The 18,788-nt window shown below is 36.6% G+C and overlaps 3 protein-coding genes across 5 annotated transcripts; 1 reads left to right on the top strand and 2 right to left on the bottom strand.

The window, feature by feature from the left end:
* Positions 1-976: 976 nt before the first annotated feature.
* Positions 977-5,130, bottom strand: LOC144448246 (uronyl 2-sulfotransferase-like). Its single transcript, XM_078138416.1, has 2 exons — positions 5,004-5,130; positions 977-3,811 (listed from the first exon to the last, which is right to left on the bottom strand). Exon 2 carries the CDS (start codon positions 3,744-3,746, stop codon positions 2,742-2,744), a length of 1,005 nt encoding a protein of 334 aa, XP_077994542.1. The 5' UTR covers positions 3,747-3,811; positions 5,004-5,130; the 3' UTR covers positions 977-2,741.
* Positions 5,131-7,045: 1,915 nt separating this feature from the next.
* On the top strand, positions 7,046-10,311 carry LOC144448351 (uronyl 2-sulfotransferase-like). The gene is made up of 2 exons (XM_078138557.1): positions 7,046-7,178; positions 7,688-10,311. Exon 2 carries the CDS (start codon positions 7,777-7,779, stop codon positions 8,980-8,982), a length of 1,206 nt encoding a protein of 401 aa, XP_077994683.1. The 5' UTR covers positions 7,046-7,178; positions 7,688-7,776; the 3' UTR covers positions 8,983-10,311.
* Positions 10,312-13,326: 3,015 nt separating this feature from the next.
* On the bottom strand, positions 13,327-16,792 carry LOC144448462 (heparin sulfate O-sulfotransferase-like). Of its 3 annotated transcripts, none has more exons than XM_078138714.1 (2): positions 16,667-16,792; positions 13,327-15,091 (listed from the first exon to the last, which is right to left on the bottom strand). In XM_078138714.1, exon 2 carries the CDS (start codon positions 15,047-15,049, stop codon positions 13,472-13,474), a length of 1,578 nt encoding a protein of 525 aa, XP_077994840.1. In that variant the 5' UTR covers positions 15,050-15,091; positions 16,667-16,792; the 3' UTR covers positions 13,327-13,471. The 3 variants fall into 3 exon arrangements, with proteins under 3 accessions (XP_077994840.1, XP_077994842.1, XP_077994841.1); XM_078138716.1 differs by lacking the exon at positions 16,667-16,792 and adding an exon at positions 16,554-16,658; XM_078138715.1 differs by lacking the exon at positions 16,667-16,792 and adding an exon at positions 16,513-16,651.
* Positions 16,793-18,788: the final 1,996 nt, after the last annotated feature.

The following is an 18,788-nucleotide window of genomic DNA, read 5'->3' as shown; positions in this document are numbered from 1 at the left end:
ATACATACTGGCTTTGTATTCATAGTACTACATACTACTACATACTGGCTTTGTATTCATAGTACTACATACTACTACATACTGGCTTTGTATTCATAGTACTACATACTACTACATACTGGCTTTGTATTCATAGCACTACATACTACTACATACTGGCTTTGTATTCATAGCACTACATACTACTACATACTGGCTTTGTACTCATAGCACTACATACTGACTTTGTATTCATAGCACTGCATACTACTACATACTGACTTTGTATTCATAGCACTACATACTACTACATATTGGCTTTGTATTCATAGCATTGCATACTACTACATACTGGCTTTGTATTCATAGCACTACATACTACTACATACTGGCTTTGTATTCATAGCACTACATACTACTACATACTGACTTTGTATTGGGTAGTGTTGTTTACTGTGAACTCTGACTTAATGAAATATCTGGTTATGAAAAAAATGCACAAAATTCCGATTCTATGTAAACAGACTAAAAGGATATGATAGTCATGTATTGCTTTTATTTTGATGAGTGACAGGAAAAGATGTCATCGCTTTCTTAGGATATCGCGGAACGGTTTTATATGGGCCCCCTAAGTACATCGCAATTCCGTTCGAGTGATGAAATAGTCAGAGATCTTCACAGCGCTGTTTGGAAAATATGACGCCCGTATTAATCCATGATAAAACTCTTATTATATTTACACAATATAGGAAAGGGAGATGGACGCCAGCTGTTTCAAGAATCGCTGCAGCAGCCTACGATAAAATGACCACAAAGAAGACACGTCAGCGCTGAGTATAGTTAATAATTTGCAACATCCACTTCATCTCTGCTGAGTTCAATCATTAATTTACAGTATCCGATTCATGCAACCGACACTCTGGTGACTCAGACACACAGTCAAACACAGAGACAAAAACATAGACACATAATACCAAGAAATAACGTTCAGGTCACTGGTTCAATTTATATCAATCCGGTGCACTTTATTTTTATATTGGAAGTAAGTTTGACTAATTGTAAAATTAAACATCAAATTCCACCAACATAAGCAATTATTAAGACAATAAGTAGTATCGGCAGGTATGCACTTTAACCCTATAAATTCACCCGTTGTAAAACCTAAAATCTTCATACACAAATGTGAAAGACACGAGTGACATTCCCTCCAAAACTTACCCAACACCAAATTTAACACCATACGAACCAAATTTACAATTTACAGACAAATGTACTGCAGAACTAAGATCTTCTGTAAAATCGATTCAATTGTTTTGATAATCCTCAATTTAACGACTTCCGATGATCTGTCTAACATTCGCAGAAACGTTTGTTTCCTAGATTAGAACAGTTATAACCTACTAGAACCCGTAGAGGATGTGGGTTAGTCCCCTTTTTATCGTCGTTGATGGAATTCTCTTCCTGTAAGGTTTGGAAATGTAATGAAATGTGATGTGATATGATTGGACATAATGTAATGTAGCGTAATGGGACATGACATGATGTGATGTCATGTCATGTCATGTGATGTTATGTCATGAAATGTGATGCGATGGGATGGGATGTGATGTGATGTGATTTGATGTAATTCAATGTGATGTGATGTGATGTGATGTGGTGTGGTGTGGTGTGATGTGATGTGACATGATGCGATGTGATGTGATGTAATGTAATGTAATGCAATGCTATGTGAAGAATTTGTTGAAATGATAAATTTCTCAGATACTTGAGGTGTTAAAATGTTCACCAGTTACTAATTTCTTTACATAGACACATGGCTGGCTGTCATTATATTAGGTGAAACGTTCTTTTTGAACAAAATTAATACTTTTTTCAAATGAATTTCTTTCTTTCGTTTAATCACACTAAAAGAAATTCTGCAAAAATAAACTCTGGCAATTTCGGAATTATAATTCAAGGATAACACAATATCATAAAATTGACAGTTTTAAATAAGTTCCATGGAATGTTTGATATTTTTGCTTTATATTGCCATGTCAAACCCTACAAATCCCGATTCAACAGCTGTTGCCCTAAATTATATTAGCACTGTCCTACCCCTCCCAATAAATGCGTGTCTAGTGTCTCTGTTATAAGTGTACTTTCATATTTTGTCAATTGAATAGTAATATTCTTATCTACGTCAGTGGTACTATTTATTTATGTTTTTCCAGAAATTCTGCGTTTTTTCTTTGAGCTATTTTCAATAGTCCACTGATAAATTCACGAAGATAAACTGCTTTCCTGTCACGATTTGTAAACACTGCAGACGTGTGAACTCTACAAGATTTTGAAAAATCCGTGCAATACAGCCATGGGGGAGGGGCAGTTCATTGTGAACTGTTTTCCCCGAAATATGTTGGTCAGTTCTATTCTTTGTTGGCTTTTAAAATAAAATAAACATTCACATTGATAGAAGCTGACTGACTACTTTTGAACCATTTGCTGTCAGGATTTTAATGATATTTAAATAATATGTACTGTCTACTGTACTGTATCAGTATGATCACGATACGGTACCAACACTCTTACATTGAAATGAAACCACCTACCCCAGCAAAAAGGAGGGGCAAATCATAATGCGAAATTTTAGTAAGAGCTTAACCACGTGTAGTGAAAATGTTAGGATTGGGGTTCCTGATTGAAGCATGTTTGTAAGTCGAACTCATCTGACGCCGATTGGAGCAAGATTTCTAAAACTACCCTAATTTTGTAACATCTACCTACATCGGATGTTCTGGAATACCCAACTGTTCTTTAATGAGTAGCATACGAGCCTTCACAAATTCATAGAATTCGACCTCTAAAGCCATACGCTCACGTTGGACCTTAAGAGCTTCTTCAGATGGTTCTTTCTTAGATTTTGATTTGAACTGATCCCGAATACTTGTTAGGGTCACTTTGTACGATTCTAATGCTCCTTCGAAGAACTGGGGCAACAGACGCTCCAAGACTACAAGGGTGGAGTTGAAGTCTTCGGTGATACCAACAAACAAGAACTTTTCAACCACGTTCTTCTTAGCTTGTTCTATGGCCCATTTGGATGGCGTCCTGCACTCGTCTACCTGGCCGCAGAAATACGGCACCACTCGGAAAGTATTTTCAGTACTGCACTCAAACTTATTTTTCAGTACACAGTCATCAAATGTTTGGTTGAAATCTTCAGCAGCTCCTGTCCACTCTGGGACAGAGAAGGAATCACCGAATCGTGTGTAGTAGTAAAAGGACACTAATCGACTTACTGGGTCACGTGTCAAGTTGATCCAAGTTGGATTTTTGGAGCCATGTTTCTCGAAATCAACATAGTCCAAATGTCTATCGTATATAAATGGCGGCTCGAGAACTTCTATTTCTTTGGTGAAAATGCGCTCGCCTGTTTCATTGAGGTAAACCTTGACGAAGACCGGGCTTCGTTCACGTTTAAAGTTCAGTTTCTGTGAGAGTCGCATAATGACGTTTAGTAAACTACGACTCCCGACTTTACTGACTCGGTTGAAGATCACACGCGTCTCGTTCCAGGAACCTGTAGGATCTATAGGCAGCCCCATGTCAGGGGTCAGCGCTGAATCTCCATCGAAACGAAGGCTTGTGTCAAGAATAGATGTGCCACCCGGAGAAAGGTGGTTAGATGTGAGTTTGAAGACCACGCCGAAGAAGAGAAGAGTGCCAAAAATAAGAACAAGTCTTGCAGGCGAGATGAAAATCCGACCAATGCGAATCATCAACATGGCGGGGGTGTTTGCTTGCGTAGTTTGAGCCAGGGTTGCTGTTTTGTCGTCTACCTCCTAAAAACCTACAAGGTGAACATGAAACACACAAAAAAACATAAGAAAAGTTCCAATACATCCAGAGCACAATATGTTGATTGCATTGTGATACGCCCAAAGGCCATGGCGCCTTTGTATTCGTGATTATTTTCTTGAAGTTCATTATTACTACTAGGAAATTTACCAACAACAGGATTTGGAAGGTGCAATGTGAAACACTTGCAGAAACGCTTTTCAAAATTCTGTTCAGTGAGATGAGACCAAAATAGATAAGCTCGGTTGCAACAGTACGAGATGATACCACAGATGTCACAAATGTCATGTACTTTTCTGGTAAAATAACATTAGTTAATATTTAAACCGTGGTCCTAAATAAAAAGTTTAGGATTGCCATTTATGAATATAGTAGAGTTTTGATAATCTAAACGTTACAATTATTTTTCGCTGGATTCTAAATTTTGACAACGTCGTTTCTCCAAGTAGTCAGCCATTTACAAAACGTTGCGTGTCATATGTGTTGATTTACCACGTGGGTTGTCCTAATGCTGGGCCACTACCAGCTTGCTCACATACGTTTTCTAATTTTTGAATTACAAATGAAGGAATTTAGCGATATCGTTTAATTAGCGCTGTGCTTCTTTTGTTATGTTTTGTGTCTTAACAAAAAATTCTGGAAAAAGTTTACTTCATTAAAGATATTGCGTCTAAAATTACCTTCGTCGTTGTGTCTAAATTTAATATAAAAAGTAAACTAGCGAACTAAAATCCATCAGAATGTGTTATTAGTATATCGCCACATCCAAATCAAAAGCTTTATGAACGTAAAATCGTTGGTTCTTATGAATATCATGCAATGTTCACATGCACATGACGCAGTATGACGTGACGTGTAAAATGACCACACATATATGCTTGGGGACAATCGAGTGTTCAAAATATTTAAAATTATCTCACAATATTTTGTATTTATTGATAAACATACATGTTTAAATATTTACACTGTCAAAATAATTTTTCTGTTGTCATTTCTAATTAGTGTACAGTTATCAGCTGTGATTTTTTTTACACTTTATCTATTGACCCGAATCTCGCGGTAAGAATGAAAATATAGTCCTGATAAATTAAATAAAGTTGTCTACCAGATACACGAGTTTGAAAAACGTTCATTATTTCAGATAATGTCAGTTTCTTTTTTTCAATTTACAGAATTCAACTTACCTCAGAAAATGACACTTCTATCCTCTACCAGGGCACAGTGGCAGTGACACACGATATCATCAGACACGACGCCAAATCTCCAGTGACGTCACTATAGCGTTGGTATGAGTACTTCCGGTTCAACGTATCATGCCTGCGTAGGACAGCAGTGAAATGACTCCACTGGTTGCCAGTAATTTATTTGCATAAGTAGACACCAAAATGACATGTTAATCTTCGCATACATTCGATTATACGGAGATTAAGGATTACAATAAACGCTCATTATCGAATTTAAATGTTGGATTAAATTTTCCACATGTGGAAAGAAAGCATGGGAACTGTGGTTGTAAAATGGTAACACGTTGGTCTCAAAACGAAACGACCTTGTTTGTCGGCCTTCAATACAATATTTTGCGTGCATATTTAATTTGTAAACTTTCCGATATATATATTAATAGGGCTAATAGATGTCAAACGGTGATTTCCGTGATACATGAAACGTGGCCTATGTTAATAGTTTTGCTAATCTGCAAGTTGAGGTCAATTGTCAAGTATCACTTACTTCCACATGTTACTAAATGACATTTTGTTGGCATACAGTATTAATGAAACCCCAATTTGATACCAATTCGAGTAAATATACATATCTAACAACTCGTTTCGCCTATAACAAGGCGCCACCCCTGTTCTTTCCTATCACAATTTCTCACCCTTGATATTTTGGGAAAGTTCGTTCCATCATACCTATATTTTTACGCATGGATATGTGTTAGTCCCTCACTGATATTAAAAGTTGATATCGATATTTTTGACAGACCACAGTTTTTTGCAACGTGTTACTCTAAATCAAGACACGTTGACTCTGTGAAAAATGTGTCCATCTTCTCCAAGCTGTTAACCCGCTTATTGTCAGCTGTGTCGGACGTCAGCCATTATGTCGATATGACAGTGGGGCCTTTCATTCATATTCTAATTTCGTCTAACAACGAAACCGTGTGAAATCGGCTTTGAATTCTTTTTTCGGATTTTTTTCACGAAGACTTAGATTTTTTATTTCATAATTTATCAACTGACATCGTGTGTTCTCTGTTTCTTCCACGTCACACTATGACGTTGCACACTAAACCAAAACGTCACATCTGACACGTTTGATTGACACGCCTGATAGAAAAATAATAACCTCAAAAGAAAAAATAACTTGGAAATATCACGGAAAATTAAGGTCATCGTGCCAAAAGAACAAAAATAAATTTGCTATAAAGTTCACAGACGGTTTTAGCGTAAAAAAAGTCCACACGTCATCAATTGTATTCAATAACCAGTAACGGGTTCTCGTTTCACATGTTATTTATGATTGAGTGAAAATAAATATATGAATTCAAAAATTGTCTTTTCTGAAAGTTACAGAGATAAAATATCAATGTTGTATTTAAAATGTCTTTTTTGACCCATTTCATGCTTTATTCTCAAGAATTTATGACATTTTTGGGCATGTCTATTTTAATTCAGGCCAGTTTCATCGAGAATCCCCAGATACAAATTAATCATGAAACTGTTGTAAGTTTGGTAACATTTACTGATATATTAGTACTTATGAAAATATTGATCTGCCACATTTGTCTTATAGTGGCAGATTTTCAGGATTCTTTGTGAAGGTACAACAGATTGTCTATATGAATTTACAATAGGGGGGAAAAGAATACAAAGTATTCCGGTACATTATGAGTACCAGAAGGTGATTTTTAAAGGATTTACGTAACTCGGTATCCATTTTAATCATTTAATAATGATTTACGACCACTGTCCTTTCAGTCTGTGATGATCTTAACACATGTGACGTAAAACTCGATAATGTTGCACCAGACGTGGTGATTACGCATGTCATCGCCAACAGCCGACATTTTGTATATCCATAATTTGCATATGGAAATTGCCAGAAAAGATTTGTATCGCTTGTTACATATGTGACGTCAGTGGGCGCCACAGCCGACATTTTGTATATCCAGAATTTGCATATGGAAATTGCCAGAAAAGATTTGTATCGCTTGTTGCATATATGTGACGTCAGTGGGCGCCATTGCATGCAGTGGCAGAATCGACGAGGGTTCGTACACAGCAGGAACTGTTGTCGTTGTCAAAATCGTCACACCTTTCTCGTTTGAAGACTTGAATAACACCACCGTCACAGCTAAGGTACGTTTAAACCAGGATAAATTTTGCCCGTGTTTTTGAAATTTCAGATTTATATTTTCATAATAGATGCTGTAAGCGAGGCGTCATGGTGTTGAATTATTTACGTTGGCCAGAATGATATCTAGTCTTCTCATCAATCAGGAACTTTTGCACAATTATAACTTGGCACAGAAGAAACATAATTGTTTGGCATTGATTTGGAGACCCTACGTTTCATATTATTTCATCTGAGGCCGAAATAATGACATACATTTTGTGATTTATATAAAACAAAACAAATGTATATATTTGTATTGTTTTTATCTCGACACTGTGTGAGAAGATCCTTTGCCTCAGCAGTCAGCGAATTTAAATAAAGTCTAATAATAATGATTAATAAAATATCGAAATCAAATTTGTCATTTAAGATGACCAAGTATCGTTGGACGTGCAGGAATTATGATTTTATTTGTTTAAACTATCGATCACATAGTCAAGGAATAACGATATTTTTGAATATTTGTTTTTAGGTATTGAGAGCCGTGTAGGAAACTTCCGCTGACAGCCGGCCATCTTGGTTGACCCTGTGTTGTATTTGTTTTAACGGTAGAGCAACATCATGGGTATAGAAGTCTATAAGCGATATCTGCGTACCTTCTTTACGCCAACACGATATCTTATGACCAGTACTATCTTAACATGTTTGATTGTCATCGTGTTTGTGACGTCACCCAGGAGGATAGCTGTACAGAGTTCTGGATACGGTCCGGCAGCGGCTAGCATTGACACCAGGGCAGTTAGTTCAAACGGTGATACACCACCAGCCGCACCAGATCCTCCTAAGGAAGAAGCACCCGCAGCACCTGCTGATCCACCAGCAGCAGCAGCCGACCCACCAGCGGATGATAAACCAGCAGCTCCTGATGCACCAGCAGCCCCTGCCGCTCCAGCCGCCGCTGTGGCGGGTGGTGGTGGAGGTGGTGGGGACGTAGCAGCAGATTTTGGCATGCCTTACGATGTCACCAGATTTCACAGTCACGATAGACTCGTGTATAATCGTGTGGATAAATGTGGCAGTCGTAGTTTACTCTATACGATTGATGAACTCACTCAAAAACACAGCTACACCAAATTTACCAGCGAAGAATTCAACAAGAAGAATTTAACACAGGAAGAACAAAAGGAGCTCGTAGCCGAAATCAACGGACTGACACCCCCAGTTATTTACGACAGACATGTCTACTTTACCCCATTCCAGAAGTTTGGATCCAAAAATCCAGCTTGGGTTAATTTGATCCGAGATCCTCTGCGACGATTCATATCCCTGTACTATTTCAAGCGATTCGGTGACCCCCACACAGCAGCTGGTGAATTCAACATGCCCGAAGAAATTATCAATCGGTCTTTCGATGACTGTGTTCTCAACAATGTCTTTGAGTGCAGCACTAAAGCCAGTTTTCGTGTTGTTCCTTATTTTTGTGGGCACGGGGAAGGCTGTAGAATGCCGAATAAGTGGGCGGTTGAGCAAGCTAAGAAAAATGTAGCCGAGAACTATGCCGTAGTGGGTATTCTAGAAGAATTCAATACCACTCTAGAACTCTTAGATAAACTGCTACCCCAGTTCTTCGGTGGTGCAACAGATGCGTACAACTCTGTACAGAATACAGGAATTGTTGAGAAATTTAAATCGTTTGCTGGGAAGCCACCTGGTGAGGAAGCAATGGCCAAGATGAAAGAACGATTGGCTTTAGAATATGACTTCTACAATTTTGCTGTGGCTAGATTACACCATCAAAAAGATTTATTTGGTGTTGGTGCTCAATAACACATCAGGTGTGCTCTTCATTCTCAACTGTCAAGAATTAAACACAATACATTGCCTTGTTTTCTTAAAACGATCACTTTAATTTCTTTGAGTAGAATGTATATTATACAAACTGCGTGCACGTGATGTATAAAGGAACTAAATCACGTGTCAAAGAAACATTAAAGTAGACTCAAATTGAATGGGGGTGGGGGTGGGGGGGGGCGAAAGCTTAAATGATGTGTCCAATGAGCCAATTCTCTACTTGATGAGTGTAATATATGACAAAGTTAAATTCATTTGTTTGCTGTATCCCCGCTACTTCTGTTTCATTCTTCGGTTAGTCAAAGCAAGATTCAAACAATCTTAATAATCAAACATAAAAGCGACCAAAGTTGGAAGTACAGTTGAAACTATTTTTCATGAACTTCTAGTGCTTAATTCACTCACTGTCGACTGTGTCTTACGTTTAACATTATATTCCCTACTTGGGACTGTATACTTAGTCTTCAGATCTTATAAGGACCTTAGCCTAGGCTGATGCGAACTGATAACCAATTTCAAACTGTGTGCCGCCATATTGTTTCCGCCACGTTGTTTACTGCCATGTTTGAATCCAGTGATGTCATATTATGTCAGTTATAATCATGAAGTTTGCACTTGCACTCTTCAATGTGACTGTACTTTATGGTACTCGTCGACCAATGTGAATTGTACTCGAGGCATTACCAATGGTCAAAAGGGGGAGTCTGACTGAAAGATCAATTTCACTCCCCCATTATTATCATTATCCAGATATTTCAAACACATTTATGGTTTATTCTCACTTTCGTGCACATTTTTACTGAATTTGAGTAGTGTAAACAATTGCGATTACATTTACAAATGATTTCGCAAAAAGGAGTATTAATAATTTTTAATTTCTCACAAATATCTGCTAGAATAAAGGCGTTAGAAGACTACCCACTAAAAGGTCGTCGTTTCCAAAAACATATCGTGCTTATTTCAGTGCCTTTTTTGTGATAATAACCAGAGAATTCGAAATGTATTGTAATGTGTCATTCAAGGTCTGTTTAAATTTCGTATTTAAAGCAATATCCTAAGTATGTGTGATTGTACTTCGAAAGCGATGGCCTCGAACCTGTCGAAACGTCAATAGTTATAGTGTGTAATCGTGTTCCATAAAGCCCCTGTTCCCTAATATTATATTTAAAAAATTAGTTGTATCCGCCTGTATTACAAGATCCCAAATTCTGCAGGACCACTATACCACTTCCATTGTCTGGTTAATGAATGTTGGCATTCCTTTGATTTACTCCAGTCTTTGAATGATTAAAGGCCACAAAAGTATATTTTTCGTTGGTGAAGTGTTTTTATTACTCAGCGACACGTTGACGCACATGTTACACGCAATCTCAGCTATAGAATGCAAGCTGTTGGCATTTAATCTCCCCAAATCGTGAGCTACAAACAAATGATTGTGTCAGTCCTAACATTATTGTCAGTACTTTCTACTAAAAATGTATTCGGAGCGCTCCACGTGTCATCCTCTTTTTTGTATCCCCTTCGAATTCTAATAAGTTAAACTATAAGTCCCATTGTAATTCATAATTGAGATATACTTCTTACGTATTCATGAGAGTGCCCACTACTACAAGTGGCTAGCTATTAGTGCAACTATTGGAAATATTTATAGTATCCCTGTTCTATGTTCATGTTTTATTTGACACACTTGTTGTTGGAACGTGCGTAAACGCACTGCCACAAATGTAGGACAAAATGATGATATTTCATGGTAATCTAAAATGATTTGGTATTCATAACTAACATTCAAAACCCAGGGTGACGTAGGAAACAACCTGACCTTGGGACGTGCATTTGTTTAAGTACCGGTTATGTATGTATGTATGTATGTATGTATGTATGTATGTATGTGGGGGTTGGTGGTGGCTGTCATGATGTTGGTTGTTAATATCTATGACCTATTGAGGTTTGAAGCAAGAATTTGGACAAGTTATTGGATGGTGAAAAGACTCGAATCAAACAGTTGTGGTTGTCCTGTGTGTTCATTCATAGTTGATGTTTTACATGCGTGTAAGAGCTGGTGACACAATATGTATTTCAATAATGCAGTAGGAATAATATATTGGAATATTGGTCATAAAATTAATGGCGCCATTTGTCTACAATGGCATGGTTGCTATGTTGTTGACTCTTGTGTATGTAACTATGTAACTATGTATAAGCATGTCAAACAGTCCAGGGATTAAAATGTAATGAGGCGGTGCCCGAGTAAATTTTTAATCACCGGACTGTTTGATATATAGGTACAGACTAAGAGGGCTATGCATGGCTGAGTGTTTATTCGGTGTGATACTCTCCTAGAAGATAAGAGATCTAAATAAAGCAAACTGTTGGTGTAACCGATCCCCTGGTAATTATAAGATTTGGGGTGTTTTAATGTAGATAAGGGGAGAAGAATGGACAAGATATTTTTGTTTAGTCAATACAGAGTGAAATATATAGAGCTGGAAGAGAGTAAACTAGCCAAGGACAGAAGTAGAAAAGTTTTATATCACCTCAAAAAATCAATCAATCAATCAATCAATCAATCAATCAATCAATCAATCAATCAATCAATCAATCAATCAATCAATCAATCAATCAAGCAAGCAAGCAAGCAAGCAAGCTATCTATCTATCTATCTATCTATCTATCTATCTATCTATCTATCTATCTATCTATCTATCTATCTATCTATCTATCTATCTATCTATCTATCTATCTATCTATCTATCTATCTATCTATCTATCTATCTATCTATCTATCTATCTATCTATCTATCTATCTATCTATATATCTATCTGATCAAAATGTCTTTTTGTCAGTGGTGGACAATTCAAATTGGCTTTGAAGGTGCCGAAAAGACTCCTCCATATCACACTATCAAACAGATACACATTAATAAAAACAACAGTGGGTGCCTGGCTCTGATGTAGATTAAGGCCATGTTCTTATCACTTTGTTCATCTTTGTGAAAGTTAGTGATTTTGTCATATAGTATATGACTAGATTTCACAGACATAAATAAACTGATCTAAGCATGGTATGGATGTACATCATACGTTTCGCGTCAGTTTCATAGAAGAAGACTTTGGGGCACCTTCAAAGCCTGATAAAACGGGTCTCTGATCACAGGCATCTATCATAACTGCAGGCTGCAGGAAGGGTTGAATTCATGTTATAAATCCGCACTGCATCTGTCAAATATCATGTCTGGTGATTAGCCATTAAAATATTAGAAATATAACTATTTTACAATGGAATATTTCCGATCAGTTGTGTCATCTGGACTTCGAGCACCTATATCGATCACTCACTTGCTCATAAATCAAGGTGATATGCTACCTTGTCACTGTATTTCACCCTCAACGTATGATGATCAATTCTTCCATTCGGGTGTTAACCTACAGATTGTACTTATTGGTTTCACGACAGTTGTGATATATTCTATAATTAAAAATCAAAATTTACATTAAACAATGCAGCTGGTATATTTTTAAAATAAGGAGCAAGAAATTGGATATATCCAACTTTACGTGACGAAAAGCCTAATTGAAATGTAGTTGACTAGTATAGAACGATAATGATGTGAAAAGGCTTGTAATATTCCCAGTATAATACAGCCCGTTGCAGGTTAGTGTTCACCGGATCTTTTTGATACAACAACGTAGAATTGGATAAGAAACTATAGATTCTACAAGCTGTCTAACTACACTTCAATCTAATTTGTGATATAAACTATCTGTACAATCTGCAATTAGAATCGGACTAAAATGTAACTGTATTAATCGCCCTCTACCGTCTGCTATCAAGAGCAGTTGGGGTTAAATGTCACATCTATCATCGCTTTAACATTGATCACTTTAGAAATAATATTGAAAACTCAAAGTCAAATAGAGGACTGTGGTTAATATTTGGTGTTGTAAATAATCGTTTCCCAGACCTAAGTTAGCCAAGAATAAAAGTATATGCGATACCATATAATCGCTATGTATGTGCTACTTATGGAATTAATACTAATGCGAAAACCTGGGAATTGAATAATGGGTCTTTCATTCCACCATACTAAACATCCATTGTACCGAATATCTTTGCTGTAGTGTCCACCTATGTAGTCCATGCTTCAAATTTTCCTTTCATGTGAGTTCCATCTTATACCATAGACACAATTAATACCCAAAGCATTCTTCGTGAAATCACTTTATTATCTACAAATAACTCCTTGTCGCCTAAAGAACAAGTAAGACAAGTTGACAAATAAAGAAAGATTCGAAATTTAAAAAAAAAGTATTGGACGTGGTTCAATCAAAATAGATAAGGATAGGGAATAGAAGTAGAAAGGAAAGATCGGACAACACACAAAACCGTTTACTTTTCACACTTTACTGGTTTATATTTAGAAGTTGTTCAAAATTGGGAAATTGGTGTATATATATAGTGCATATATTATCTTTCTTGTTGTTCAGGGAGATCTCCAACATCATCACTAATTGTATTTTCAGTATCAGGGTTCGAATTGTCGTCATTTCCGGTGTCTTCAATTGCATTTACTGTTTCTGTTATTGGGTCATCCATGTTCTCTGCAACCTCATCTGCATTTACCACATCAACTTTTAAATCCTCTTCCCTGATTTCCTCGTCTTTGTTGACGTCCTCGTTCTCAGCAATGTCTTGATCCGTATTCAACGATTCGGTTTTAAGATTCTCGTCGATCTCAGTTTCGTCGTCTGCATTTGCAACTTCCTGATTCATTCCATCCTCGTTCTCAGGTGTTTCATCTGCTCCGTTCTCGTGACTGGCATCTATATTGTCAAGTTCTTCCTCTGTATGTTCCACATTGTTGTACATGTCTTCATTTTCAAGGACTTCTTCCCTGTCTGGCTGTAGAACATCCACATTTTCAGATTGAGATTGACCATTGACAAGAATGTAGTTTAGCAATGGACGCGCCATGAATTCTTTTTTCATCAGTGCTAGTCGTTCTTTTATAAAGTAGTAAAGCTCATACTCCAATGCCAGTCTTTCCTTCATTTTAGCCATAGCTTCTTTAGACGGTACCTCCCCAGCAAAGGAAGAATACCCGCGAACGACTCCCGAAAACAGAAGTGACAGATACGCATCCTCAGCACCCTTGAAAAACTGAGGAAGAACATTTTCAAGAACAAATAATGTTGTGTTCAATTCTTCCAATACACCAACAACCACAAAATTATCGATGATGTTTCTTTTTGCAGTTTCAAGAGCCCATCGATTAGGTATTCTACATCCTACTCCTTGCCCACAAAAGTACGGAATAATTTGCATGACGCTTTTAGTGCTGCATTCTGCGTTATTTTTCAGAACACAATCGTCAAATGTTTGTTTTACGATCGAATCAGACGCATTAATGAATGTGTCGGGCCTCGTCCGTACATCACCATAACGTTTGTAATAAAATAAAGAAACGAATCGTTCAATGGGGTCGCGAACGAGGCTAATCCAAGTTGGCTGGTTGGCGCCATAACGTGGAAAATGTATGTAGTGTACAGGTCTATCATACAGCAATGGTGGTGGGTTGGTATTCACGTCTGTGATCATGCTCTTTTGTTCTTCACTGTTTGTATATTTTTCAGCCCAAATGTCACTCGAAACATGATTGAATTTATTTCTCAATGCTAATTTTTCAATGATATACAAAAATGTCCTTGTTCCACTCTTGTCAATCCGATTGTAAATTACTTTATTTGCCCTGGACGTTTCGCCTACATCGATTGGTAACCCCGCGTGTGGTTCGGGAGGCGGTAAATCGATTTTATCCGTTAACGATGAGAAATTTAGCGATGCTTCAGCAGCACTACTGACAGGAACACTGACTATATTCCCTTTTCGGTGTAACAAGTTCATCATGCTCATTGTTAGCAATATCACAATAAGTGCAACGGCAGTGCCAGTCTGGTAATATCGTCTGATATAAGTCAGGGACACACTCGCATTCCATTTCGCAAACTTCTTCAGAATAAGTTCCCTTGTGACTTCAAAGTTCATGACGTCATATAGTCAGACAGTACGTCTATCTACCACTACTTCCTAGTAGGAGAAAATTAGAATAAATAATGACAATTTTGCCGGAGTGTGTCTTCAAGAACACTGCATCATTTAGTGAGTTGTGTATATCAACAGTTGTAGTCGATGGGCAGATTTGTGGATTTCATTATTTATATGTTGTTTCCGCTAAAAAATGCTGTTTTTTATAGAATCGCTTCCCCAAAAAATTGTGCGGAGGGTGTTTCGCTGTTCTTATGTGCCCTCCCACTGGTCACAGTGATGAAGGATATCTGCCCCCCCCCCCCCCTTCTCACTATGTTTATCCTGTCCGCCAACCGACTGCCCATCCAATATTGGGAATGATTTACCCAATATCCACCAGGTAAATGTATGTGCTTTCCACTATACCAACCATGCATTTTGGCGTACACAATTGACGTTACGTTACATCATGTCATCATGTTTTCCCCTCTTAAAGTATCAAAATCAGGACTTCCCTGCTGCAATTCTTTCTTGCTTGTTCCCCTCCTGCTACCGATCTAAAAATAATGACCCATCCACTGAAAACATGCGTGAGAACAGCTTTTTGCAAGAGAAGTATAGTTGATTGCACCTGATATCAACGAGAAATTGAAATGAGGCATAATGTAGATACAGTGACTAGACTGTGAAAAACTACAGAGTGAGACCACACACATACCATCAGTTCGTCATACATGTAAACGCCCCCAATTGTCTGCTACAATGATATCAAGAAGGCATTCTATTGACTTGTCCATGTAATTTGATGAAGCTTTCTTCACGAAGATAATGTCTACCTATCATGGCAATACTACATAGTAAACTTCTCTGTTAAGTATTATACTGTTCCTTCATTTTTCCGACAAAAATGTATGCAAGAATGCATGTTACTACATTTTGAATCCCACTATTTTTATCCAGAAACTAATATGATTCTCTAAATACTAATTTAAGTTGACGGTTTTATATCACGATGAATCAATACACACGGTTTATAATGTCATAGTCGATTTCGCGTGATTGCTCGTCCATAACGTTGCACGTGATTGTTAGACAACAGAGCTCTTTTCGAGTATTCAAAATGAAATTTTTGAATGACCCTTCTGTCAACAACAAGGTAATAATGCCACTGGAAGCATTTTGAATTAAAAATTGTAAAATAATGATCAAAAATTTCATGCAAAAGTAGTGATAATCAAAAATAACGAGTATCCGTTTTTACGCATATACATACTAGATTATGTAGTGTAATCCGACATGAGGGTCATATGTGTTTTTTACACAGTTTTCATGTGAAAAGAATACATTAACAAGGGTGGTAGATGTCATGTCACTGACCCGTTATGTCTGTGATTCTAAAGTACATATCTGCATCGTAGACTACTAGTGCATGGGAACAGAATTCATCTCATTCATGCTATTATCTTAAAATTGAAATTTACCATTGAAGTCACCATCAAGGCGATAATCTCTGTATATTTACCTTGATTGGACACGTCATCGACTGCTTTCAAATCATCAGCTTTCATTTGGTGCGTTTGTTCATAATGTAGGAAAGCACTCTCAGATTAAAACAGACAAATTCATCCAACTTACCCAGTAAAACGGATTGGCAGATTCCACATCAATTAAGAACTGGATTAGAAATCTATCAATCACATCAAGGACCAAATCGCACATCTGTTTATTCACTAGCACCCCCATGGGCACCCAATAGTGGTATCGTCCACAAATGTACCAAACTGGGGGCAATATCTAGACGTTTGGCCATTGTATTAGATACAGCTGTGAAAATTCATACAAATAACTCCTGTGACGTCACTAGGTTGTTCACATCATACATTGATAAAATCACAGGAAATGTATGAATATCTTATTCATAAAATACTGTTATTAATCTTCATCCGCAGTAATATAAATGGGTAAATAATTCTTTCAGTAAACAATATAAAAGCTAAATGAAGTGTGAAAAAGTGTTAACAAATTGATAAATTTGTATTGGCGCAATGAATACATGTCAACGTGTTACCTTAGTAATGCATTATGCAAACTAAAATGGTACACTATTTAATGTCAGATATCATTCTGGCAGTAGTATGAAAATTGATTACGTGTCCTTCTAATTATTTTCCTACGAGTAGATCTTACTGTAGCTCTCAAGAATATATTAAAACACTGAACTAAATAGTCATAAACAAAACATAATATGACGTATTAATAATTTACAGTGTTCTTTTAATTCATAAATTGCGTTAAAGGTAAAACATACAGTAATTTTGAACATTTGCAGGTCTTTTGATACAAATTATATTTTACTTAGAAATACTTTATAACAGCATATGGTTTACCTAACGAGATGTTTGAGACTGTTAGGTCTCAGACCACCAAACAATTAGTGGTCTGATGTAACTTTTGAAGTTATGTTAATGTTCTTTCAAGAAAGTACCACTTCAAGAAGGTCCTGTACTTCATATACCTTCCTACACTACTAGCATGCAACCTTTTGATATTTGATGGCCAAATGGATGAGAATTGGCATATTTAATTAATGAACAACCCCACTATAATTTTCTCCTTTAATGTACAATATAAAGCAACGAAGACTGAGTCAATATGTCTAACTTAATCAATTGCAAAATATTTGAAAATGTGTAAAATATTTTGTTATTGTACGTACAATAATAATCCCGTTAGTAACAAACTTCTGACATACTTCAGTTTTTCACAATTTATCAATGTACAAACACGGATTTAGTCAATACTTTTTGTCATATTGAATTTTTAAAGTGACAGAAAAACATAATAAAGCTGTTTTATAAATCAAAATTATAAAATAAGGCCACGTTAATGTTTAGTTGAATCATAAGAGATGATGTGTGATATCTCCAAAATGCATGATCTCTTTCTCTACATCTCATAATACTTCCACAAGTGGTTCTGAGAAAAGGAAAAATCAAGGGTGTTTAGAAATAATCAAAAGAAAGGAAAGTACGAGTACCGAGTATTATTGTAAACCAAATGGTGTTACATGATAATGATGATTGCCAAACTAAACTTTGTTGCCAAGAAATTGTTTAGACCCAAAAACAAGGTACGCATTGGTCACAATACTTCCCAGTGATAGTTTGATGAGGTGTAAAAGTAGTAAATGAAGAAGTAGACCAAGTTATATGCAGACTGTATTGTATAAATTCAACTTTTTTTCAACATTTTTGAAAGACTCGATTTTTCTGGAATGAGAATCTTTAAAAAAAAAAGAATTGACCATGGATACTTTGACAAGAAAAGTTACATGAAAATTGAATTAAATTCTCGCCATTTTGCATTTTCTTTGAATATTAGAAAATGTTTAGTGTCGGCGGCTTAAAATAAGATCGGTCAGGTTACCGGAAACACGCCATTTTTTTATTTGGCCTAAAGTCAACTCTTCATTCCAGTGGGCATGCGCAATCGTGAATTGCAAAATAAACGTGCAATCGACTGTTGATTCCTTCTTATCTAAAACGTTTGTCACTGTTTACCACTTTCATTTTAATATGAGGTACTTTACTTATTCATTGAAATAACAAAGAAGAACGCAAACCCGGTGTAAGGAGACCAGCCAACTCAAATTGTGTGCTGTTATTTTGTAAAGTAGAAAATTCAAGTTGATATGCTGACATTTCAAGATGTCTTATTTAATAAGATTGCATTTTATGTTGCAATGAGTTGTGTTGCA

The sequence above is a fragment of the Glandiceps talaboti genome, chromosome 17 (genome assembly GCF_964340395.1).
Source record: "Glandiceps talaboti chromosome 17, keGlaTala1.1, whole genome shotgun sequence".
NCBI lineage: Eukaryota > Metazoa > Hemichordata > Enteropneusta > Spengelidae > Glandiceps > Glandiceps talaboti.
This window is presented reverse-complemented; position numbering and strand designations above follow the sequence as displayed.